The sequence below is a fragment of the Vitis riparia genome, chromosome 19 (assembly GCF_004353265.1).
Source record: "Vitis riparia cultivar Riparia Gloire de Montpellier isolate 1030 chromosome 19, EGFV_Vit.rip_1.0, whole genome shotgun sequence".
Taxonomy (NCBI): domain Eukaryota; kingdom Viridiplantae; phylum Streptophyta; class Magnoliopsida; order Vitales; family Vitaceae; genus Vitis; species Vitis riparia.
Genome location: NC_048449.1, coordinates 23,486,472 through 23,512,959, shown reverse-complemented (window position 1 = coordinate 23,512,959; position 26,488 = coordinate 23,486,472). Strand labels below are relative to the sequence as shown.

Here is a 26,488-nt window from a genome sequence, read left to right as displayed (position 1 = left end):
AAGTGATTTTTCAATACTACAAGTGATATTTTAGGTTTTTAAAAGTGTTTCCTAAATTTTGTCAAATACCTAATTTTTTTTTCAAAACACTTTTTAGGTTAGAAACACTTACTAGAATCACTGTTAAACGGACTTTACATTTCAATTTGCTCTTTGAGTCAACATTAAATCATAAGCCAACACAATCATGTGCGGACAACATCAAATCCTAAACATGCTAAATTTAGAGGTTAAGATAATTCATAAGCCAACTACAATATTGGAATTATTCCTCTAATCATCATTTTCAAAGAAGAGACATCCTTTCAAACCTAACACTCTCCATAGTTTGTTAGCCACCTTACTGCTAAATGAAATCATAGTGAAATGAAAAAAATAAATTAACTAAAGATTAATGCTTTTAGAATTAGATTGGTCATTAAACCGAAAAAATTATTGGTTTACAAGTCACAGATTGGATTGGTGGTTGAACCGGTGACGTAATAAATATATATTTATATATTATATAAAATTAAAATTAATTATAAAGAATTAAGATTAAAAAAATAATAATAATTCATTGTTTATATTTGATGTTATCAAATGGCAAGGATAAATAAAAATATATTAATATATTAAATTTTATTCAATAAAACACATATAATATTTTAAAGAAAAATTATAATATTTAATTTTATCTATATGTAGTATATCTTATTATTTTATATTTTATTTATAAATTATATAAAATTAAATTATTTATAAAAAAATTAAGATTAAAAAGTAATAATAATTCATTCTCTATATTTGATGTTATCAAATTAAATAGTAAGAATAAATATAAATATATTAATATTTTACATTTCATTAAGTAAATCACATATGTTATCTTAAAGAAAAAAGATATGTCCAAAATTGTATATCTTATTATTTTATAAATTTTAAAATATTATATTATTTTCATAAATATTATTATGCAAAAGTGTGATTATTTAACGGTTGTAAACAATAAAAATTTTCATTACTTTACTATTTTTTGTTTTACAATAATGACTAACATGATGCTTCCAAATCTTAATGGTTTTAATGAATCTTTTATAACCTGAGGTCCAAGGGTCGAGTCTTTGGGCAAACAATTTTTTCCACTCCCTACACAAATCCCACATCGGAAAGTGACAAGCTATGTAACAGAAATCATAGCTTCGTGGCTATAAATGAACACTGATGCAGTAAACAAAAGCTTATGGGCAAGAAGTAAAAGGCCCAATGAGGCATGATCTCTTATCCTCATGGTTTAGAAGCAATAAGTCCAATTATAAGGTAGTCAAATTTTTAAAAATTTTGGAAAAAACGAGCGTAAGTAGTTCTTGGAGAACTGTCCAATTCATGTGGATTGATAGTCGGTTCAATTCTAATTTGATTCAAGAACAATTTAATTAAGGTGGTTGGATATTCGTCCGATTTTTAAAACTATACTAAAGACAATATCAAACCCTACAAACTAAAACCTTAGATATGCAATATATGAACAAAAGGCTATCATAAATTTGAGTTTTTCTTGTTGATACAATTGACACACCACAAACATGCAAACTCACAAATAAGAAATACTCAATAAGAAATATGTCAGTACATAATCAAACATCCACGTGGCCGAAAGGAGGTTGTAAGAATCTTGAAATACATCTGGGGAATCTTGAAATATGTCTGTCCTACAAAAATAAATAAATAAATAAATAAATAACAATCATAACCACAATTGATTATTTTGCTTATTACTATTATTAAAAGTTTTCTTGTAATTAAAATATAAGGGAAAGAAAATAAAAAGAAAAAATAGAAAAAAAGAAAAAAAAAAGAAAAGCTAAATTTAAAATTAATAAATTATTTTCATATGTTTCTTTAAATTCATTTAATTTATTTTAACTCTTTGAAATAAAGATTAAATAACTCGAAAACGTATATTTTTTTTAACTAATTTTAATTATATTTAATATAATTTTATTTTTATTTTTTTTATGATACAATCAAACATAAGAAAATCATTTTCCTTAATATTTTTGTTTATTTCTTTAGTACTTTTCGGAAACGAAACATAACATTAGAGTTTTTGATTATATATGATATAGACAAAGTAAAATCGTTGTAAATTAATCGCCTAATGAACTTGATAACCAAATGCATTATGGATTCAAAACCTATAATATTCTAAATATAAATTATGGATAAAAAAATATTACATAAAATACAAACCGCATATATGAGCTAGACGATATTACCTTCTTGCAAATATGTCTTTGGATGAATGAGATCACATGCTCAAAACTATTATTCTAAAATATTTGAAAATTTAAAATAATATTTTTAGAGACCGACTCAAACAATCACAATGCACATTTTGTCTCGGCCATATTAATAATATAAATTAAAAATTAAAAATATAATTATTTATAAAAAGGAAGGAAAAAAAAAGAAAAAGAAATTACCTGTAATGGGATGAATGGGAACTCTAGTCTTTTTGAGCTTTGCGTTGTTCGAAAATATGGAGTGAGACTGTGCATAATGGTTTTGTCCTCCCACTCCAAGCCATCCCACCATTCTTGTTCTCCAATGATTTTCTCTAAATTCTTACTAGTTCCAGTGTCGGAATCAAATGGCAGCTTCCTTATTCTTGGACACCCAAGCACAGTGATTTCTCTCAAGGAAGGAAAGGACTGCCGCCATCTACATATACTCCTTAGTTTTGGTAGATTAATCAAAGTGAGAGATACCAGTCTTGAAAAAAGGTCGAAATTCAGTTCAAGTTCTGAAACTTCGCTCTTTTCGATTTCAACCACTTCTTCCAATGACCCACAGTCATCAATCGATAGAAACTTAAGGTTTGGAGCATAAATAAGCCAGGTCAAGTTCAACAATTTACTACACCAAGATATAGATACATGACAAAGGTGGTACAAGCAATACCCGTGCCTTGGGAATTTTGAATGCAGCACCTCCTTTTCCAAACTGATTTGCACATCTTTAAATGCGTGACAGAAGGATATATGAAGCGTCTCTATGTAAGGGGATAGTTGGACCAAGTTCAGACTCTTGCAGTTAAATAATCGTAGCCGTCTTGTGGAGCTCTGCAACTTGTGGGAGTTGAATAAGGCTTGGGCGGAGAAGACAGTTGTAAGGTCAATGGATATATCATTAATGTATTCCAACTGCTCTAAATCCTCTAAAAGGGTTCTATGATCTCCCTTATAGGGTGAGTTGAACATACTGAACAATTGCAGAGAGGAAAGGACTGATAGCATTTGTGATGGAAGTGGTTGAAGTGAATTCATATTATCCAATATCAAGTACTTCAGATTTTTCAAATTTTTGAGCTCCACCGGTATGTTTTCTATACTTGTTCTTGACAAATTAAGGTATTGCAAATTAACTAAGTTGCCGATCTCCACAGGTAATTCAATAAGTTCGTAATTGTTTGACAAGTCCAAAACTCTAATGATAGGCATGTATGCAAAGAAACCACTTGGAAACGACTTGATGCACTTACCTGATGCAGAAAAGGTCTCAATATTGGGGAAACATGGCGGTTCCCTAAGTTCTTCAATTCTACTTTCCCATAATGATATCCTCTGTGTCTCATTCCATTTCTCAACTTCATGTGCTCTAATCAATCCAACTTGGTCTTTTACCACAAATTTGTTCTTCTTCTTCCCATTCTCAGATGCTAACCATAGCGCCATATCACGAATAACATCATGCATCTTCAAATATTCTTGTTTTTGGGATCTGCCATTTTCCAAAAGACACACGTCCTTTAACCTTTCGATAATTTCTTCTCCTTGATTTCTTGCTGCTTGTATGCCGTCATATTCATCCAGAAACCCCTCTCCGAGCCAAAGTTCGATAAGATGTTGAGGAGAGATTTCATAATCCTCCGGAAATAAAGAGCAATACAGGAAACAAGATTTGACAGCTTCATCAGGTAGGCTATCGTAACTGAATGCCAAAACTGGAAACAAACTATCCCCCATACCTGGAAACTTTGCCGGATAATTCTTCAACATTTTTATTTTTTTCTCCCAGTCTTCAGGTGTTCTTGCCCCTGCCATTGCCCGACCGATGATAATGAGAGCAAGCGGCAGGCCTTTGCACTCTCCGACAACAATTTCCGATAGCTTTAGTATATCTGGATGAGAATTTAAAGTGTCTTCTCCTACCTTGGCCCAAAACAAAGTAAGGGCTTCCTCCCAAGCCAAGCACTCCACTTTAATGCTCTTCTGAGCTTCCATATCTCGACACACATCTGCAGATCTTGTTGTGAATACTATTTTGGACATATTCCCAAAAGTCGAAAGGGGAATTCCCACCTTCAAGAGATCAAGGGGCTCCCATATATCATCTAACAAGAGCACAAATTTCTTGGTTTTCAGGACAGCGAATATTTCTGCAGCCTTTTCATCCTCGCTCCTATTTTTCCATCTACCATCTGGAATCTCCAATTTATTCCGAAGTGTTTCATGGACCCTTTGCAAGTTTGTTGGTTTGGAGACGACAACCCAGATCACAACATCAAAATCATGGCTAGGTTGAAGGAACTTGTTGTTGATTTTCTTCAAGAGAGCGGTTTTCCCCACACCCCCCATTCCGTATATTCCAATAGTTCTGATTTGTTCATCTTGGAGCCATCTCCAGACCTCAAGAAAAGGTGAATCTAAGCCTACAGTCTTTTCCAAAGGCCTCTCAATCACCGGAGGACTAGGCAAAGGGACAGCTACCTCGTGGAAATGATTTGCTTTGCTTCGTAGTGCAGCCACAGCACGAATCTTTCTAGATACCCTCTTCCCAAGCTTGTAACTGGCGTAAGAGTCTCTGGGACAACAGGTTCCGAGACATTTATTCTGGACTTCTTCATCACCTTCTTCCAATATTTCCTTAATTTCTTTTTCCATGGCTTCTACACTGCGGATCCAGCCTTCCACTGCACGAGTACGCTTCTTCTGAAGTTTCTCTTCACTTTCCACCCTTTCAATCACATCTTCATAAACGCTCCTGAGTTCCTCCATTGCAGTTCTCAAGATTTTGAGATTTCGGGGGAGACGGCGGATGTAAACAATACGCTCGGCAGTGCAAGTCCATAAGCGAGTGGCAACATCCAAGATTGGAGTCACACAATCCATGGCCAAGACAAGGGTTAGAATTGAAAGCAAAGAGGAAATCAGAATAGTAAAACAGTTGATGGGTCTGAGAGGTCAGGGGTGAAGAATGCCGGAGAAAAGTAACCATGGAAAATCAGAGATGCGCTGAATATATAATAATGTCAAATGTTTAATTTCATACGCATTATTTTTAGGTCAGGCCCCACCAGGGCCAGCACTAACGTTTTTCCCTTTCTCCTAGTGTTTTTGTCAAGTTCAGTACAGGGGATACTTGGACCAGGTTCATACACTTCTTGTTAAATATCTAGCCATCTCCACTATTTGAAATGGAAGTGGTTGAAGTGAATTCATGTTATGTGTCAGCATAATTTTTTCAAATTCTTGAGCTCCACTGCGAAGTTTTCTATCCTTTGAATTAAGATATTAGATATTCAATAGAATATCAGCTCCCTGTTTTCAACCATAAGACTCAGAAATCAAAGGTTGAATTTTTTTTTTTAAATTCTTATTCAATAATAAGCTCATTGCTTTCAATGTTTTGAAAATTGGATCGGATCGATTGGTCAATTGGTGGACTTTTCAATTCTGTCCTCCCTATTAAACCGTTGGGCGATTAATTGAACCGATTACAAGCCGTCCGAACCAGTGATTGGACGGCGAACCGTAAAAATAAAAAATAAAATTAGGTTCTGTAAAATACAATGAGAAAGCAAGCAAATGGTGAGCCGATTTTGTGGACTGTTTATTGAATTTGTTGTTTTGTTTTTTTGCTTCGTTGTATGTTGTCTCACTTTGGTCCCTTCTAGATGACTGCAAATTTTCAACAATTTCTAATTTTCTACATTAATTTTCTGGCCTAATACCAACCCCAGGTCAAATGTTAGTGATTGATTAAGGTAAAAAAGTCAATTATTTAGTAAAGCAGTAATGCAATCGTGACAGGGAAATGATAACTTCAAGCCTTCTCAGTGTTGTAGCATTTTCGTAGCCAATAAAATAAATGAAATAAAAATTAAGTAACGTGGCAGATGTATACCGCATGATGTTGTCAAGCCACTCTATGCTATAGCTATGGACTTCCTTTTCGATGGCTTCTCAACTTTTCAAGCAGCCCCCCTACAAAAACCCTTTCAAACTTGAGATTATAAAACTGATCCAACCACTACCCACCATATTTAATTCATTACTTCATATAATAAGAAACTAAGATGATGTTTATTTTTTTAGCTTTTTATTAAAGGTAATTTATTTTTAGATTTTAAATAATTTTTATTTTTATTTTTTATGACTTATTATAAAGTTAATTTCTCTTTATCTTCTAATATTTAATATAAATAAAATATTATAAAAACAAATAATTTAATATTTAATATTATTAAATATTAAAATTCTATTTAAAATTAAGTAAAAAAACAAATATCACCTAAGATTTTTTAACAATTATTTAATTATTGCCTTGTAAATATTCAAGCTTTCGTGGGGAAAAAGAAGGGAAAAATTCCACATGAAATGAATAGTTCAGTCCCTGCTCTTCTTTCATTAAATTGGGTCCAACCAGTGGACTTTTCGTTCTTCGAGCGATTGAAGAGTGAACCGTTTGGACCAGCGGTTCCACATGAATCGAACGGTTCGATCCCTGGTCTTCTTTTATTAAATGGGCCCAATTTAAAACCAACTTTCCTTCTTTTTTTATTCCAAGAGGCCCAAATTAAATGGTAAAAGGCAAAAGCCTAGCCCAAGGGCCTTTTTTTTTCTTATCCAGATCTGGTGTGGGGGGGTAAGTTATGTATATAAGGCCCCTGGAGGATTTGAGTTGTAGACCTCTAACTGAGAGAGAAAGACATGGACTGCCACTTAGCTGCATACACTTTGTTGCTTAACACGACAAATGAAAAAAAATGTATATGTTTCTAAAAAGATTTATAATATTAAATAAAATAATATAATATTTTATAAAATTATAAAATTAGTTAAAATTTGATAATCAATTTTTCTTTCCTTTTGAATATATTCACATTTAAATGTTATACATATTTCATTTAGTAAAATTCAAAATATCAATGTATTTATACTTATATTTAATAATATCAAAATAAAAATTAATATTATTGATTTTTAATTTATATATATATATATATATATATATATATATATATATTATTTTTTTTGTTATTTTAAATTTTAATAATATATAAACTATATATTTATGACATCACTGATTCTACTGAAATTCAACTGCTAATTGGACCACTGAATTATAATCGATAACTTTTTCGATTCAATGACTGATACGTTTATGAAAACATTAAATATTTTTTGGGTTAAGACCCCACCACTTGTGGCATTTTTTCTTGTTTTCTTCTTCGGTATGAAGAGTAAGGGATCCTTCACCACTACTATGATTTCCTCTTTTCCATTAATGCCGATCTTTTCTTTCAATGCACATATAAATACATTTCGAATTTTTGGGTACAACAATTCCAATGTAGAGTTTGGATATACTGGTTTGTAACTTTAAGACTGAGTACTGCATATATATCTTGAAGGTGGGCAGATGAGATCGGTTAATCTTAATTTGCTCAAAAGCATATTGCATATATAATTAATTTGTGCACATTATTCATTTTCTCTTGGCATGATAAGATTCATTTTCTTGGATTTGTGAAACTTCCCATCTATTTATCACATTCAATTCTCTCTCATCAATTATCAAAACAAGACAAATTGGCTTTGTAAGTGCATTTTTGTGTTGACAATCTAGGTCAAAATTCTAATTGTGTCTCTTAACTCATACTTTCCAAATTTTCCCTTGAACACTTGTCTTTTCCAAATTGTTCATGTTCGAAGATGAGTAGAGGAGCTGGTAAGTGCATTTGAGGTGTTGGATAATGGTAAATATTAATCAACTATATATGTTTTAAACTCTTATCATTTTATTAAAAAATGGAGTGGTTGCTTAAGGAGTTCAAAACATAGTGTTTATATATTTTGAATCGATTTTTGAGCGAACTTAAGGGTAATAGTCTCTGTTGTACCCAGTTCTTTTATTCTTCTTTGATCAATCAAATTCAATCACATCTACATCCTTCATCTTTTTCCAAATCATTCTCAATCATTGGATGAGTTTTAAAACCCTAGTACTTAAACTTTCTTTCCAACAGTAATGAGGACAACTGTGAAAGTGAGAGACCTTGTTTTTAAGTTTTAAGTTTTTCTTATCAAATCAAGGAGTGTTTTCTTTGTGAGAAAATCAATTTTGAGTGATAAATCTTTATTCCAAATGGATTGATTCATTGTGCTTTTCATCTTAGCTCTCATATTGCTCTAATATTTAACATATTGGGGTAAAACCTAAGTTTCTTCTTGTGCGACTCAAGAAAAGGTCAAGATCAAAGCTTGGAGTAGATTCTAAATATTTTTCGGAAAAAGAAAGGTGGAAACTAAAGCTTGAACGTTTTAGGCAAGTGGTGCGGGAGAAGATAGAAGGCTTGGGGTAGGTAAAACCTTGTACTTAACTAATATTTTTTCATAGTGAATTATTTGATTGCTTGAGGCCTATGACTTCTTTATCTTTTCAAAGGTTTTTCACGTTAGGGAAATTGGTGTCATTGTCAAGGGGCATGTGAAAATAAATGTTTGTGTTGATGCAATATCTTATATATCATATTTGGGGAGTGCTATTTTATTTGCATGTGACTTGCATTGAATAACTCGTTTGGGAGAGTGTTGGTGTATCAATTGTTGTTTGTGATTTGCTTGTTTGTTTATAATGTTGGAAAAAAAAGATTAATTCATAAAGGAAAAACAGGGGAATCGTGAAATGGGTAAGCATTCTTTTTAATCTAAATACCTATTATTTATTGGCTTGAGCTCTTTGGGATTTGTCTTTGGTTATTGGGTTAGAGATGTATATTGCTTTCAGTTTCAGCTTGCTTTGCAGTGCCCATGGGCTTGTTTGTTGGTATATAGATTTTATTGACTTGGGCCTATTGGTGGGCTTTTAGTTGAGCTTTCATTTGATTTATTTGGGCATGGACAATTTAATGGGCCTTCATTTGACATATTTGGACATGGATGGTTTAATTTGCATATAGGGCATTGCTTTAGACTTGGCTTCTTAGATTCATTTTGTTTTATTATTTTGTTCATATGTGCATGCAGTAGTTTGATTTTATAAAAATGAATTTTCAGTTATCAAACTTACCAAAAATAAAAATAAAAATCTAGAATAATTTTTAAATAAAACCATAAAAATGATGTTTTTGTAAATAAAATTGTAAAAAGCATTTTTACTTTCTTAATAAAAATAGTGAAGTATGTGTTATAAATAAATTTGGATTGGGATTTACTTTTTACAAATAAAATTATAAAAATCATTTTTTAAATAAAAATTGTGAAAGTCTTTCTCTTGTAAATAGAAGTGGAATTGAGATATTTTTATTATAAAAATTAATTTTTCTAATTAAAAATTGTAAAAATTACTTTCATATAATTAAAGTCAAGTTGGAACTTTTTCTTTGAACAAAATTGCATCCAATAATTCTTTTTCTAAAAAATGTAAATAAAAATTATTTCATTGTAAATAAGTTACTTTAAAGGTTTTTTTGTAAATAAAAAGTAAATCAAATATTTTTTTATAAATAAATTGAAATTTCCTGATTTAAATAAAATAAATTGAAATCATTGAATTGGAAATCACTTTTTTTTTTTTTTAATATACATATTCACTCTTGAATTCTTTTACAAATGTGTTGTAGTTTAGAAAGAAAGTAAATAAGTTCTCTTCAATTCTTTTAAATGAAAGGTGTTCTATTTTAGAAATAATTAGTTTAATACATTAATTTGTGTCTTTTTCTTATTCATTATCTTGTATATTTTGTAATCTACCTTTATCATGTCCCCATTTTTTACATTGTACCTTATTCATTTGCCAAGTATCTATTAATTAACTAATAAAATGTCAAATTTTCTTTTACTTGCTTATTAGAAATCATATTTATTTGGGTTTAGAGGATGTTAGGGTTTATCATCGTACTTTTTTGATAGATAACATAACCTCCAAATCCATTCTTATTCGTAGACTAATTTGTTTTTCAAATAAGGAGTTGCATAGACTTTTTTTTTTAAATGAATAAAATAAGCGATTATTTCAACTTTTCAAAAGTCAAAATTTCACGATAAAATAGAGCTTTGCCATCGAGTGAGGACACACATGAAAAAAATATGGGTCTACAAAATGGGGACTTCCTGGAATATATATATATATATATATATATTCTAGGAAATTGTAGAGGCCTTCTATATATTCTCCTTAGATTTGGTAGACAAGACAAATGGAGAGACACGAGTCTTGAGAATAGGCCTAACTCTTGCTGAATTTCTGAAACTCCATTCTTTTTATCTTCTACCACTTCTTCCATTGAATCACAGAAACTAACATTAAGGAATTGAAGGCGTATAGCATAAATAAGCCAGGTTAAGTTCAACAATTTTGGACAATGACATATCGCTACATGACTAAGATAGCAGAAGTTTTGGTGCTTTGCCATGTTTGATTGGACCACATTATATGCTGCAAATCCCCCACCCCTTTCCTTTTCCACAATGATTTTCACATCTTCCAAGTCATCACATATGTTTATTTCAAGTTTCTGCAGATAAGGGTACACATTGAGTGAGCTCAGGTGGTTGCAGGATTCTACATGTAGCCGATTTATGCCCCTTAGTAACTTGTGAGAGTTCAGTAATTTTTTTACAGGAGTGACACTTCTAAGTGTGATGAATATCTCGTTCAGGTGTTCCAAGCTCTCTAACTCCTGTAATAAGGCACTGCAATCTCCAATGGTGGCTCCAGAATTGTAAAAACTGAACGATTCCAAAGATGAAAGACTTGATATCATTTGATGTGGAATTGTTTTAAGCCCAAGCATGTCATCCAATACCAAGCACCTCAGTTTTGTCAATTTCTTAAGCTCCATTGGTAGCTCTTTTATTCCCGTGAGTGATAAATTAAGATACTGCAATGTAACCAATTCACCAATCTCCACAGGTAACTCCGTCAGTTCATAGTTTTCTACCAAGGCCAGCACTCTTATGACAGGCATATATCTAAAGAACCCACTTAGAAATGGCTTCATCAATCCACCCACTGACAACAGAGTCTCAAGATTAGGAAAAGGTGGTGGTGCCATGCATTCTTCGATACCACTATTCCAAACTGATATCCTTTGTGCGTTCTTCCATTTTGTAATTTCATGGCCTTTAATCAATTCAACTTGCTCTTTTACCACAAATTTGTTCTTCTTCTTCCCATTTTCACAAGCTATCCACAAAGCCATATCACGAATGACATCATGCATTTTCACACGTCCGTGAGATTCACCAGACGTCAACAGGCATGCAAGCTTTAATTTTTCCATAATATTTTCTCCTTTAGCATTTGCTTCACAAACGTCGTCGTACTCGTCCAGAAAGCCCTCCCCCATCCAAAGTTGTGTGAGTTGATTACAAGGGATTTCATAATCCTCGGGGAATATAGAGCAGTAAAGGAAGCATGATTTGACGGTGTCCTCACATAAATTATCATAACTGAATGCTAAAAGTGGAAATAGACGATCCCCCATACCTGGAAATTCTGATGGATAGCGCTTCCAGATTTGTATTTTTTTCTCCCATTCCTCCGGTGTTTTCATTTCGGCCATTGCTCTTCCAACTGTAATGAGGGCAAGTGGAAGGCCTTTGCACTCTTTGACAAAAATCTCCGCAAGCTTTTGTATATCTGGATGAGAATTTAAGGTGTCTTCTCCTACCTTGGTCCGAAACAAAGAAAAAGCTTCCTCCCATGCCAAGCACTCAACTTCAATGCTTTTAGCTCCCATGTCGTGGCACACAGTTGAAAACCGTGTTGTAAATATTACTTTGGACTTATTTTGATCATTCAAAGGAGGAATCCCCACTTCCAAAAGATCAAGCTGCTTCCATATATCATCTAACAAGAGCACAAATTTCTTTGTTTGCAAGAAACTGATTATTTCTTCAGCCCTTTCATGCACGCTCCTATCTTTCCATTTGTATTCAGCAATCTCCAACTTATTGAGAATGGTTTCCTGGACCTTTTCCACGTTCCCTTGTTGGGACACAACAACCCAAATGACTACATCGACTTCATAGCCTGTTTGGAGGAACTCGTTGTTGATTCTCTTCAAGAGGGTGGTTTTCCCCACACCCCCCATTCCATATATTCCCATACTTCCCACTTTGTCATCTTGGAGGAAGCTCCAGACCTCCCGAAGCAACAAATCTAAGCCAACGGTCTTTTCCGAAGGCCTCAGGATCACGGGAGGACTAGGCAAAGTTTCAGCCACCACACTGAGATCTAAGCCCTCCCTATTCTTTAAAGCCACAACATCCATCTTTTCACGTACCTTCTTCCCAATCTTGTAGCTGGCACGGCAGTTTTTGGGACAACAGGTTCCCAGACATTTCCTCTGGATTTCTTCATCACCTTCCGCCAGTGTTTCCTTCACTTCTTTTTCAATGGCTTCTACATTGCGGAGCCAGCCATCTACCACACGAGTACGCTTCTTCTGAAGTTTCTCTTCACGTTCCACCTTGTCCTTCACATCTTCATAGACATTCTGGAGTTTCTCCATTGCATTCCTCAAAAAGATGAGATTTTCTGGGAGCTCCCGGACATAAACAGCCCGCTTGTCAGTGCAATCCCATAAACGGGTGGCAATATCCAAGATTGGGCTAATACAATCCACGAAGAAAACAAGAACTGAAATTGAAGCAAAGCAGAGATCAGGATAAGAAAACAGGTGAGAGGATTTCCGTTTTTGTTTACAAAATCCAATTCATTTGTAGAAATATTATACTTCTTGAGTGGCATAAAGCTGTGATGGGCATGCTGTTGGGCTTTGTGGAGCCTAGTTTTGTTTGATCTGGTTTGACGACCCGACCCGAATAATATTGCATGGCTTTTTAATGGGAGATTTATTGAGGCCTGTTGGGCCCGTTTAGCCCATTGTGAAACCACCTTTTATAATTAGGGTTTTTTAGTATGATGGGGTTGCCGTGTTATATATATAGAGAGAATATTATAACCGCTAGGTTGTACTCCGTATTATTCCCTGATAATAGTGATATCCCTGCAACTCCGTGGACATAGGCAAATTGCCGAACCATGTAAATACTGTCTTGTGCGTGTGATTGTTTTTCTTTAGAGTGTGTTTTCTCTAATTTTTTGTTTCTCACGGGTTGGGAATTCGGCTTAATTCCCTACAACTGGTATCAGAGCCTAGGGTTAGGTTTGAGTGGGAACAATGGCAGAGGAAGCAGGAAAGGCGTCTGGAATAGAAAAGTTTGATGGCACAGACTTTGCGTATTGGAGGATGCAGATTGAAGATTATCTCTATGGGAAGAAATTGCATCTGCCTCTTTTGGGGACAAAACCTGAGAGTATGAAGGCTGAGGAATGGGCGCTTCTTGACAGACAGGTTCTAGGAGTTATTAGGTTAACTCTGTCTAGGTCTGTTGCACACAATGTTGTAAAGGAGAAGACCACAGCAGATCTGATGAAGGCTTTGTCCGGTATGTATGAAAAGCCGTCCGCAAACAATAAGGTGCATCTGATGAAGAAATTGTTCAATTTGAAGATGGCAGAGAATGCATCAGTAGCACAACATCTGAATGAATTTAATACAATCACAAATCAATTGTCGTCTGTAGAAATTGATTTTGATGATGAGATTCGTGCTCTGATCGTCTTGGCTTCTTTGCCAAACAGTTGGGAGGCAATGAGGATGGCAGTAAGCAATTCTACGGGAAAGGAAAAGCTCAAGTACAATGATATACGAGATTTAATTCTGGCTGAGGTGATTCGCCAAAGAGATGCAGGTGAAACCTTAGGATATGGTTCTGCCCTAAACCTTGAGACAAGAGGCAGAGGTAATAACAGAAATTCAAATCAGGGTAGATCAAATTCCAGAAATTCTAATCGGAACAGAAGCAAATCTAGATCAAGCCAACAAGTACAATGCTGGAATTGTGGGAAAACAGGTCACTTTAAAAGGCAATGCAAAAAGCCTAAGAAGAAGAATGAAGATGATTCTGCTAATGCTGTAACAGAAGAGGTACAGGATGCATTACTTCTTGCAGTAGACAGTCCACTTGATGATTGGGTTTTGGATTTAGGAGCTTCGTTTCATACCACTCCACATCGAGAAATCATACAGAATTATGTTGCAGGTGATTTTGGTAAGGTGTATTTGGCTGATGGTTCAGCCTTGGATATTGTGGGTCTGGGAGACGTTCGGATATCGTTGCCCAATGGGTCTGTTTGGTTACTAGAGAAGGTTCGACATATTCCTGACCTGAGGAGGAATCTGATTTCTATTGGACAACTTGATGATGAAGGACATGCAATACTATTTGTTGGTGGTACTTGGAAGGTTACAAAGGGAGCTAGGGTATTGGCTCGTGGAAAGAAGACTGGCACTCTGTATATGACCTCATGTCCAAGAGACACAATTGCAGTTGCTGATGCAAGTACTGATACAAGCCTATGGCACCGCAGACTTGGTCACATGAGTGAGAAAGGGATGAAGATGTTGCTGTCAAAAGGAAAACTATCAAAATTGAAGTCCATTGATTTTGACATGTGTGAAAGTTGCATCTTAGGAAAGCAAAAAAAGGTGAGCTTCTTGAAAACTGGCAGGACACCGAAGGCTGAAAAATTGGAACTAGTACACACTGATTTGTGGGGGCCTTCTCCGGTTGCATCCCTAGGAGGTTCAAGGTACTACATCACTTTTATTGATGACTCAAGTAGAAAGGTATGGGTTTATTTTCTGAAAAATAAATCTGATGTATTTGAAACTTTTAAGAAGTGGAAGGCCATTGTTGAGACAGAAACAGGTTTGAAAGTAAAATGTTTGAGGTCAGATAATGGAGGAGAGTACATAGATGGAGGGTTCAGTGAGTATTGTGCTGCATAGGGAATTAGGATGGAGAAGACCATTCGTGGGACACCACAGCAGAATGGTGTGGCTGAGCGCATGAACAAAACTCTCAATGAGCATGCTAGAAGTATGAGGTTGCATGCTGGACTACCAAAAACTTTTTGGGCTGATGCTGTTAGCACTGTAGCTTACCTGATAAACCGAGGACCATCAGTTCCCATGGAGTTCAGACTTCCTGAGGAGGTTTGGAGCGGTAAAGAGGTGAAGTTTTCACATTTAAAAGTTTTTGGTTGTGTTTCTTATGTTCATATTGATTCTAATGCTCGTAGTAAACTTGATGCAAAGTCAAAAATATGTTTTTTCATTGGCTATGGTGATGAGAAATTTGGCTATAGGTTTTGGGATGAACAAAACAGGAAAATCATCAGAAGTAGAAATGTGATATTTAATGAACAGGTTATGTACAAGGACAGGTCAACTGTAGTGTCAGATGTTACAGAGATAGATCAAAAGAAATCTGAGTTTGTCAACTTAGATGAATTGACTGAAAGTACTGTCTAGAAGGGAGGTGAAGAAGATAAGGAGAATGTAAATTCACAGGTAGATTTGAGTATACCTGTAGCTGAAGTTCGCAGATCTTCCAGGAACATTAGACCTCCGCAGCGTTATTCACCTGTTTTAAATTATCTCCTGTTGACTGATGGTGGTGAGCCAGAGTGTTATGATGAAGCCTTGCAAGATCAGAATTCAAGCAAGTGGGAGTTAGCCATGAAGGATGAGATGGATTCCTTGTTAGGGAATTAGACATGGGAATTGACTGAATTGCCAGTAGGAAAGAAGGCTTTGCACAACAAGTGAGTATACAGAATAAAGAATGAACATGATGGTAGCAAACGTTACAAGGCCAGATTAGTTGTTAAAAGGTTCCAGTAGAAGGAGGGCATTGACTACACAGAGATATTTTCTCCAGTTGTGAAAATGTCAACAATCAGACTTGTACTGGGAATGGTGGCTGCAGAAAACTTACATCTTGAGTAGTTAGATGTGAAGACAGCATTCCTTCATGGTGACTTGGAGGAAGACCTTTACATGATTCAGCCAGAAGGGTTCGTTGTTCAGGGACAAGAGAATCTAGTCTGCAAACTGAGAAAAAGCTTGTATGGCCTTAAACAAGCTCCTAGACAGTGGTACAAGAAGTTTGATAGTTTTATGCATAGAATTGGGTTCAAGAGATGTGAAGCTGATCATTGTTGCTATATTAAGTCTTTTAACAATTCTTACATCATATTACTGTTGTATGTGGATGATATGCTTATTGCAGGGTTTGACATTGAGGAGATTAATAATCTGAAGAAGCAATTGTCTAAACAATTTGCACTGAAGGATTTGGGAGCTGCAAAGCAAATCCTTGGTATGAGAATCATTAGAGACAAGGCTAATGGTACATTGAAGCTTTCACAGTCAGAGTATGTGAAGAAAGTTCTCAGCAGGTTCAATATGAATGAAGCTAAACCAGTGAGCACACCCTTGGGGAGTCATTTCAAACTAAGCAAAGAACAGTTACCGAAGACAAAAGAAGAAAGGGACCATATGAGCAAGGTGCTTTATGCCTTAGCTATTGGCAGCTTGATGTATGCTATGGTGTGTACAAGGCCAGACATTTCACATGCATTGGGAGTTGTGAGCAGATTCATGAGTAGGCCTGGAAAGCAGCATTGGGAGGCAGTCAAGTGGATTTTAAGATATCTGAAGGGTTCATTAGATACATGTCTTTGCTTCACAGGTGCAAGTTTGAAATTACAGGGTTATGTAGATGCTGATTTTACTGGTGATATTGATAGTAGAAAGAGTATTACTGGGTTTGTTTTTACTCTAGGTGGTACAGCTATATCATGGGCTTCAAATCTACAGAAGATTGTTACTTTGTCTACTACAGAAGCTGAGTATGTTGCAGCAACTGAAGCTGGAAAGGAGATGATTTGGCTACATGGTTTCTTAGATGAATTGGGTGAGAAGCAGGAGATGGGCATTCTACACAGTGACAGTCAGAGTGCAATTTTTTTTGCCAAAAATTCGGCTTTTCATTCAAAGTTGAAGCATATACAAACAAAATACCACTTTATCCGTTATCTTGTTGAAGATAAACTGGTAATACTTGAGAAGATTTGTGGATCAAGAAGCCGGCAGACATGTTGACTAAGGGTGTCACTATTGAGAAGTTGAAGCTGTGCACAGCTTCAATTGGTCTTCTAGCTTGAGGACAGGAGGATGAGTTGTAGGGATGAGGGATTGTTTCTTGGAGGATAACGATTTGATGTTGGTGATTGGACTAGTCTCCAAGTGGGAGATTTGTTGGGCTTTGTGTAGCCTAGTTTTGTTTGATCTGGTTTGATGACCCGACCCGAATAATATTGCATGGCTTTTTACTGGGAGATTTATTGAGGCTTGTTGGGCCCGTTTAGCCCATTGTGGAACCACATTTTGTAATTAGGGTTTTTTAGTATGGTGGGGTTGCCGTGTTATATATATATAGAGAATATTATAATCGCTAGGTTGTACTCCGTATTCTTCCCTGATAATAGTGATATCCCTGCAACTCCGTGGATGTAGGCAAATTGCCGAACCATGTAAATACTGTCTTGTGCGTGTGATTGTTTTTCTTTGGCGTGTGTTTTCTCTAATTTTTTGTTTCTCACGGGTTGGGAATTCGGTTTAATTCCCTACACATGCGACATGGACATAGGGTGAATAAAAACAATTCACAATAGAATATATAACTCATAACAACTATGAGTATAATTCTAATATTTGAGAGCCCAAAGAACGATTCCAATTAAGAGAAAGTAATTAATAATAATTTATCTTTGTATGTTTATAAGCAATTGTGTTTCCCAAAGATCAGTTCAGGCTTGGCAGTCCATGCACTCCCATAAGCTACTACAGTATCCAAGAAGAGATCAAGATAAAAATTGCGCTTATGGCTTTGCTTTAGAAAACCTGAAGAGTTGATCTATACAGACCAGACATTTGTGACATTGTCACATGCAACCTCAGTTAGTGCACCAAAAGATCTGAAGCCGTGAGCATCTAAGGAGTTGTCCTACTCCTTCACTTCATCATGGTATAAAGAAAACACAAAGGATAACTCAAAGAAAGGGAAGAAATCTTTTTTTAAGAAAAATAAAATAGGGTTATAAATTTAAATTATTGCAATTTGAGTGTTTTAATTATGGAGGGGAAGAACAATTTGTAACAGATTGTGCTACTCAAAATAAAAAAAAATAAAAAAAGAAAGAAAAAAAGAAAAAAAGAAAAGGGAAATGAATAAGAAAGCAATGCAAGTGATTTGGTGTGAATCCAGGATCATTGACCATGACTCCACAGGTTCAATGCAAGCAAAGATAACAATAATCTTGTTGCCTTCTTTGTCACACTACCTTCATCCCTTAAAATTGCGAGTCCTATTGAATTAAGTGATGAGAATCAAAGAGAGATTGATAACCTCCAAGAGGCATATAATATGAAACAAAATATGAGAATATGAAATTAAGGAAGACTTTGAATAAAAGAAACTCTCACAATTAAACTTTAAATTCATGTAAATCTCATAAAATTAATTTGGATAATAAAGTCAATGAACCAAAAATTGAAAATCAAAACTTTCGAGAAAAAGTTAAGTTACTTGAATCTGAATATCCTCTCGTCTTTGAAAAGAATAAATCATTAAATTTAGAGTTAGAAGGATTAAAAAATAATTTAGTAGTCAAAATGAAGTGCTTCACCCTACTTCAAAATTTTTAAATGAAATGATTAAAAATGGGGAAGCCTTTGGAGATAAAAGAAATTTAGGTTATATAAGTAAGCCTGAAACTCTCATGGGTGGAAATATTTCTTCTAGGAAATCAACCTCAAAATAAGCCCCTAAAGTACACTATTTGTAGTAGAGCAAACATGAAAATATCGGTAATCACGGATATATCGGTACTTCGATTTTACGGATATATCGAATACATCGGAGATATATCGGCGGATATTTTGAAAAAAAATATAAAAAAAATTCATAAAAATGTAATTAAAAGTATAATGATATTTTTAAGTTGTTTTATTAAATAATTTGATATGTGTATAATATGATTTATCATATTTGATAATAATATCGTATACATCGATAAAAATATGAATTTTACAAGTGTACATTTATTATTAAATTACATCTAATATTATGATATTTGATTATAATATGTCTAATTTTAAAATTAAAATTATGATCCATTTAATTCAATTGTATTAAACAATATAAAATAAATTATGATATATGTATAATTTTTTAATATTTAATTAATTATTAATAATATTAAAAACATTATTAAGAAAATTACATAATTTTCATATTTTTGGTAATCAATTAAAATAAAATTTTGCATTTAATTATAAAATAATTATAATTAATTTGCTTTTTAAAATATTGTTTTAATATTTTCTTTATATAATGAGTTTAACTATATATATTGTATAACAAATTTTGAATCTTAGGAAGGGTAGATCATACACTAACTCTAAGAAAGGAAGGAGTCATGTAGGCACATCTTCAAAAGTCAAGTGATTAATTGTGGGCTAAGAAAAGTGACCTTAGGTATGGCGTAGGTGAGTGCTCTGGACATATGATGGGAGATGAGCCATTTTTCACCACTTTTAAAGAGTTCAATGGTGGTATGGTGACTTTGGGGCATGGTGTTACCGCTCTTGTTGGGGGCAAAGGTTCCGTTAGCTTACCCAAATGTCCTAAGAGTAATTAAGTTCTTTATGTTGAAGGACCAAAAAACCAACTTGATAATTACAAGCCAAATTTGTAACAAGAAGATTGGTATCGAGTTTAATTTCTCAAGACAAGTGTGAGCTAGATAATGATGAGGGAAAGCGTTTCCTTGCTGGGTATTGGACTTTATGTAATTGTTATGTAGTGCAATCCCATAAGCGGGTAGCAATATCCAAGATTAGGCTTATACAATCCATGGCGAAAACAAGAGTTGGAAATGAAGCAAAGAAGAGATCAGGATAAGAAAATAGGTGAGAGGATTTCCAGTGGGACAGGTGAAGATGAACATAGGGTTAACGTTTTTGTTTACAAAATCCAAGAGTTATGACACCCGTTATGATGAAAATAATAAAGAAATAAATTTGTTGTCCAAAGCATTTTTTAAGAAAAGTGTGTTTTTATACCCTTATACCAAAAAAACCATAAAATAAGAATTTTAATTTATAAAATAAAATTTCAAATAACTATTTAAAAATAGTTATTTATTTTATACACTTTTACCTTTGATAATTTAAGTATTATCTTTTGATAATTTAAGTATTATATTTTAATAATATAAGTACTATCTTTAACCATCTTAGGTACCACGTTTAATTTATGAGTGCATGAAATTTAAATTATTTTTAAAACTATTTTATAATTATTTTTACTTGAGTGTGTGGAAATATGAAAAATATTTTTTTTTTTGGTTGAAAAATTGGAAGCCTTGAAGAATATTTCCATTTATTAAACTTAAGTCTCCCATCTTTCAAGCTTTCAAGATCCTTCTTGAAAGTATGTATTTATTGGGTATCACAGAGGTACGAGACTCAACGGCATCAAACCTAATAAGGGTTTCGAGGGATTTATCAAGAAGTACAAGAGAGTGTTATATCGAGAATATGAAAGAAGAGTGTAGGTTCTACTCATATAAGATAGTAGAGAATAGATCCATTTGATTAGGTAATTCCATGTACTTTCCCATAATTAGTGATATGTGGTTTTTTACATCTAGGGTTTCTTTGTAGTTTTCCATGTTACATCTCCTATCAAAGTGTGTGATTAAATATGAGATGCATGATTATAATTGATTATTTGGAATTAAAAAAAATCAATTTTGATGTAAAAAAAATCATTTTTTAATCATAGAAGTGTAATTATGATTTGGTATCTTGAGTTTTTATATGTTATTCACATGTGACTATGAGTCCTCACGCCTGCTGGTGGCGTAGCATTTGCATCAAAGTACCAACCATGTTATTTAATTTCAAATTGACATAGAGACTATATGGAAAATACAGTGAACATTATTTTTATCATTATTCTATAACGAGTGACCATTCATAATTATATTTATGTAAATATAGATTCTTAATTTATATTGATAGGTTGGTGAAACAATTGATGGGGCAACGAAGAGTCTTGTATATAGAAGACTAAAATCATAAATGAGGAGTTAAAAAAATTTCATTTACAATAATTTAGTGCTACAACTTTTATAACCCCATCATTATGAGATTTAATTTATATACAAAGTTTATGTCTAATGGAGGAAGATGAAAAAATGTAACCCACGCAATTACTTGAATGTATTCAAGTTGGTAACCAATCATTATATATTAATTTATACACAATGTTGGTAAATAATGACTATAATTCTCATGTGGTCTTTGATAGGAAGACTAAAAGTTATAAACCTTTTCTATAAAGTTAAGGTCCCAAGTCACACTTTCATTCTTATGCTTTTGGTTGTTTTAGATATAATAACATACACCACACAAGTGACCCATCCATTATATAAGAGTAGTAAGTTAAAAATCTTGACTAAAAATAATTAACAAGGTGAATTAGACTCGCATCAGAAGTGTTATTAGTATCATGGATCAAGTAAGTATGTGCTTATCATTTTATAATTTCTTTAGTGCTTATATCTATTATATTTTATGCATCCAAATTGTTTTTCTAAAATAATTATTTTTGTATAAAGTTTTGTTAACAATTGAACCAATTTTGGATTATGCGACATATTTACCAATTTTTAGTTATTACCTGATCTTATGGATAACTAAAATATATATGTATATGAATGATATATCAACATATATTTTCAATATTTTATAATTTTAATTATATTTATTGCATGATTTTATGAAAGTTACAAATTTATTATTAGTAATTTAGAAATGTGATTATGGGAATCTTAAGAGATAGTTTTGTCTAGTATACATGTTTATTTACTTGTTTGTGATTGATCATGCTAATATGTTGTTCAATGAAAGAACTATAATATGATCCTTATGTTCATGATTAATGTGATTGTTGTAGTTATATTATTGTAAAGCATGGTGTTATATAGTGTCATGACATACAAATAACTTTATGAATTAAATTTTATTATGTAGCAATGAATCCTATATCTATTACAAGTTATTTGTCTGACATTGAATAATTAAGAGGACAAATTTTATAAAATGAACTAATTGAAATTATTTGGCTGTATGGATTTAAACTATTCTTTCAGAGAGCTTACACTCACACAACCTACTTTTGAAAGTACTAATGAATAAAAGACTTTATATGAAAAAGAACGCTCTAATTGCATGAGTTAAATGATTATGGAAAGTTCAATCATGGCCCGGCAACTCATAGAGCAATCCTAGATTCAAATAACACAATGAACTATTAAGATATTATTAGAGTATTTTAGCTGTTTTATTGATAGGAGGTCGTGCCACTTGGTATTTGAAACACTATAAATAGGTTAGTTGTTAGTTATAGGAGTGCTTTTTGTCACTTTGGAGATTATTTAGAACTTGAATTTTTCCTTCTTAGATCTCTCAGTATATTTTCTATCATTTTCTTAGTTGTCAAACATGATGAAGAAGTCATTCCTTGCTATTATTAGTGGCTAAACCTTTCTTCACCAGAAAGAAAATTGCCTTTAATGAAGATCAACACAATAATGCATCAATTCACATATATCTATTTTAGGGAAGGAAATGGTAGGCTCTTTCATATATAATATACTCCTTTGCTTTGATAGTTTAAACCGATTAAGGTAGAGTAGTCCGTCCTGAGAATACACCCAAATCTTGTTTTATTTCTGAATCACCAATGGCTTCCTCTTCTATCACTTCTTTTAGTGAACAACAGAACACAATCCGTAGGGAATGAAGGCTTGGAGCATCGATAAGAAATGTCAAGTTCAACAACTCATGACAGCACTCTAGCTCGACTTCACAAAGGCTGTAGAAGCATTGATGCTTTGGGAATTTTGAGTGAACCATATTATATGATTCAAATCCTTTTGTCCCCGCCATTTTCAACTTTGATTTTTTTTTAGTCTGTGAGAGTTGAGTAATGTTAGGGCAGAAAAGGGTAGCTTCAAGGCTAATGGAAATTTCATTGATGTATTCCAAGCACTCTAACTTGTTTAAAAGGGCTTTATGGTCTCCTTTATAACCCGAATAAGAAAGAAGACTGAACAATTGTAAATTAACAATTGCAATTTAAGGTTGACATCAAGGAGTAAGCCTAAGACTGTTTAGGCTATAAATTTGGCATTAGTTCAAGAAGGAAACCCAAAATTATATTAGTTAAAATTTGGTGTTGATATAGAAAGTAAGCCTAAGATTGTTTTTGACTCGAGATTAGTATGACTCGAATCATATAAGTGAATTTTTTACTTAACTTCTCTCAAAATTGATTAGATGTCAAATGAGATAACTAAATCCTTAAACCTACTACTGATGTAATATTTGGAGTATGTTTGATAATAATTTTAACTAGGAAGTGTTTCTAATTTTTTAACGCTTTAAAACTTTTATTTTTCAAGTATAGGAAATATTAGAAACATTTTCTAAAATTATTATCAAACACATTCTAATTTTTGATATTATACAATTTTATAGATCATAAGTTTTTATCCAATATGCTTTGAGATTGAAAGTGTTTTCATAGAATAAACATGAAGAGAGCCTGTGAAAAATATATGCTTAATGCTTGTTTGTTTACTTTTTCATTATTTTTTTTTTAAGTTTTAAAGTTTTGGATGGTTTTTTTATTTTTATTTTACTAACAAGTTGTGGTTAGGTGTCTACTTGTTGTTTTGTATCTATAATTAAATATTCAACAATATTATTTTATTTTCGAAGGCCTATATATCACTTTCATGTTGGTCAATATATTGATCATGACCCTAGTGCTATTATAACACTTATAATGTTAATATAATAATTAGGCTATTAATTAACTAACAAGTTGTGGTTAGTTCAATTGTTGGTTTGTAGGTTTTCAGGCTTATTTAGATAATAAATTAGGAAAACTACTGAACTTCTTATTTTCAATATTGGTGGCTTCAAGGAGATATTGACAAATATTTTGTTAAAAATAAGAATATTTATCAAAATTTTAAAAATATTAATTAAATAAAAATTTGTTAAAATATGAGTGCCTTGCTTATAAAACATAAATAAATAATATCGAGAAATGTAAGACTCACATTTTAAAACTAAATAAGAATATAAATCTTGCTATGTATTTCCTGTCTTCTATCTTAATTCCTAATTAATATAAAGTCTTTTTTTTTGTAAGAATATTGTATAGCATATAACTCATCCCTTCAAAAGTAAATAAAATGATCCCTACAAACTTAACCCTACTCAAACTTATCCTCCAAATTCCAAAAATCCCTAAAATTTTATAAATTTTCTGAAACTTATCCCTAATCAAATGACGTTATATTGAATATATTTAATTTACTTTAGACACATAAGTGATAATGATAGAGAAGACTAAATATATTATAAATATATAATTTATTATTTTGAACATACTTTAATGGTTCCCAAAATTTTAAAACATCAAGTAACAAACCTAACTCTACTCAAACGTATAAAATCCCTAAAATTTCAAAAATACTTAAAATTTCAAAAATTCTTTAAGGTTCATCCTTAATCAAATATCACTACATTAAATATATCTAATTCACTTAAAACACATGATTGATAATAATATAGTAAACTAAAAAAAAAAATATATATGTGCAATTTATTATTTTGAACACACTTCAATAGGTTTGAAATTTTAAAAAATATTAAGTAACAAGCCTAACTATAATCAAACATTATTGTATAACATCACTATAAATTTGAAAAGTTTATAGAACATGAAGACTATACAGACGGGCTTAGTAGATTCACTTTCCTCTTCCATTGGCAATTGAGATATTTGTTTTTTGGTCATCATTTTAAACCTTTTTAGCTTATCACTCTTCAATAAACCCATATTATGCTTCATGCTTGAAGATAAAAAATTACATAACTTAAAATAAAAATAAATAAATAAATAAATAAATAAATAAATAAAAATCTAAATCAACTGCTTGAAGATAGAACATGAGATAACTTTACAAAATATATATATAAGAGAGGGAATGAGAAATGAACGGTTTTTCTATACGTTTTGTGCATCTAAAAGAGAATGAAGTAGAAAAAGAAAAGTTATATGTTAGAAGGGCATAAAAAGAAAAGGGTATTTTTTATCCTACGAGAGTTATTTTCATTTTTATGTCTTTTAAAATTGTGGGTTACTTTTTCGAATAAGGGTATTATTGTAATCATTTTAACCAAAAAAAATCCTATATTATTATAATATTAGATTTTCTTATCAAATAACAACAATTGTTAGAAATATCTTTGTGAATATTATGAGACGTAAGAAAAAGATAAATTTATGAAAACTATCAGTGATAGATAGATATTTAAGAAAGGATGGACATCAAGGACTTGTAGTTTAGAATGTAGATATGAGGTGCTAGGAAATGTGTTAAGGAAACATGAGATGTGCCAACAGTTATATCTAGATTTTATTATTCATAATATTTTTCAATGTATAGTGAAGTCATTATCTCTAATTCATGGACATAGGCATGGTTTACTAAACCCTTTTGTATATAAATTATTTATCCTTTATGTTTTTTCATTGAACCTTCAGCTTACATAATAAATGGTATCAAAGTTAAATTGAAAAATTATAGATGTGACAAAGATGAAGATTGAATCAATGAAATTTGATTTAAGATAGAATATTATATAAAATATTTCTTATATTTATATATCATTCTAAGATTATATTTTTTTATTAAATAAGGAAATTGTTAAGATATCTATTAAAGACTTGTTGTTTCAACGATATAGATATAAAGAATAGAAAAATATGGGAGGTTTCAAGATCCTTTTATAAAAAAACAAATTACTTCTCATAAAATAAATTAGAAAAATCTAAATTATTTAATTATAAATTATATTTATTTTTAGCATAAGTAAAATTTTGGGAAAGTTGTGTTTTCATGGGCCAATATGGTAATAATATTGTTTTTGGAACCCAAGTTTGTGAAATGGGAAAAACATTTGTTAATATGGAAACTTATATCAGTTTCATGCACTCTGAGCCGGTTGTTTTTTTTCTACCGAAATTGCCCCTCCAGGTATCCAGGTCAGCAGCCCATCTCAGCACGTGAAGGTAGTACTTGAGGTGCGTTAAGGTAGTACCTGAGGTACATTAAGGTAGTACCTGAAGACCATTAAGGTAGTACCTTA

At 32.5% G+C, this 26,488-nt stretch overlaps 2 protein-coding genes across 3 annotated transcripts in view; both read right to left on the bottom strand.

The window, feature by feature from the left end:
• Positions 1 to 1,495: 1,495 nt before the first annotated feature.
• On the bottom strand, positions 1,496 to 5,288 carry LOC117908532 (probable disease resistance protein At5g63020). 2 transcript variants are annotated; one of them, XM_034822167.1, is made up of 2 exons: positions 2,466 to 5,288; positions 1,496 to 1,686 (listed from the first exon to the last, which is right to left on the bottom strand). In XM_034822167.1, the coding sequence occupies exons 1-2, from the start codon at positions 5,151 to 5,153 to the stop codon at positions 1,606 to 1,608; spliced, it is 2,769 nt and encodes a 922-aa protein (XP_034678058.1). In that variant the 5' UTR covers positions 5,154 to 5,288; the 3' UTR covers positions 1,496 to 1,605. The 2 variants fall into 2 exon arrangements, with proteins under 2 accessions (XP_034678058.1, XP_034678059.1); XM_034822168.1 differs by having other exon boundaries at positions 1,496 to 1,691; positions 2,466 to 5,287.
• Positions 5,192 to 26,488, bottom strand: part of LOC117908350 (probable disease resistance protein At5g63020) — a 23,612-nt gene continuing 2,315 nt past the window's right edge. The window contains exons 4-5 of the mRNA XM_034821938.1: positions 10,377 to 12,912; positions 5,192 to 5,276 (exon numbers count right to left, since the gene is read on the bottom strand). Of these exons, the coding sequence (XP_034677829.1) occupies positions 5,192 to 5,276; positions 10,377 to 12,912 (2,621 nt within the window). The remainder of the gene's footprint in view (positions 5,277 to 10,376; positions 12,913 to 26,488) is intronic.

Coding starts and splice junctions, on each gene's coding strand:
- LOC117908532 (XM_034822167.1), bottom strand. CDS start 5,153: ATGGATTGTGTGACTCCAATCTTGGATGTTGCCACTCGCTTATGGACT. Junction 1,687..2,465: donor TCCCATTCATCCCATTACAG/GTAATTTCTTTT, acceptor TTTGTAGGACAG/ACATATTTCAAGATTCCCCA.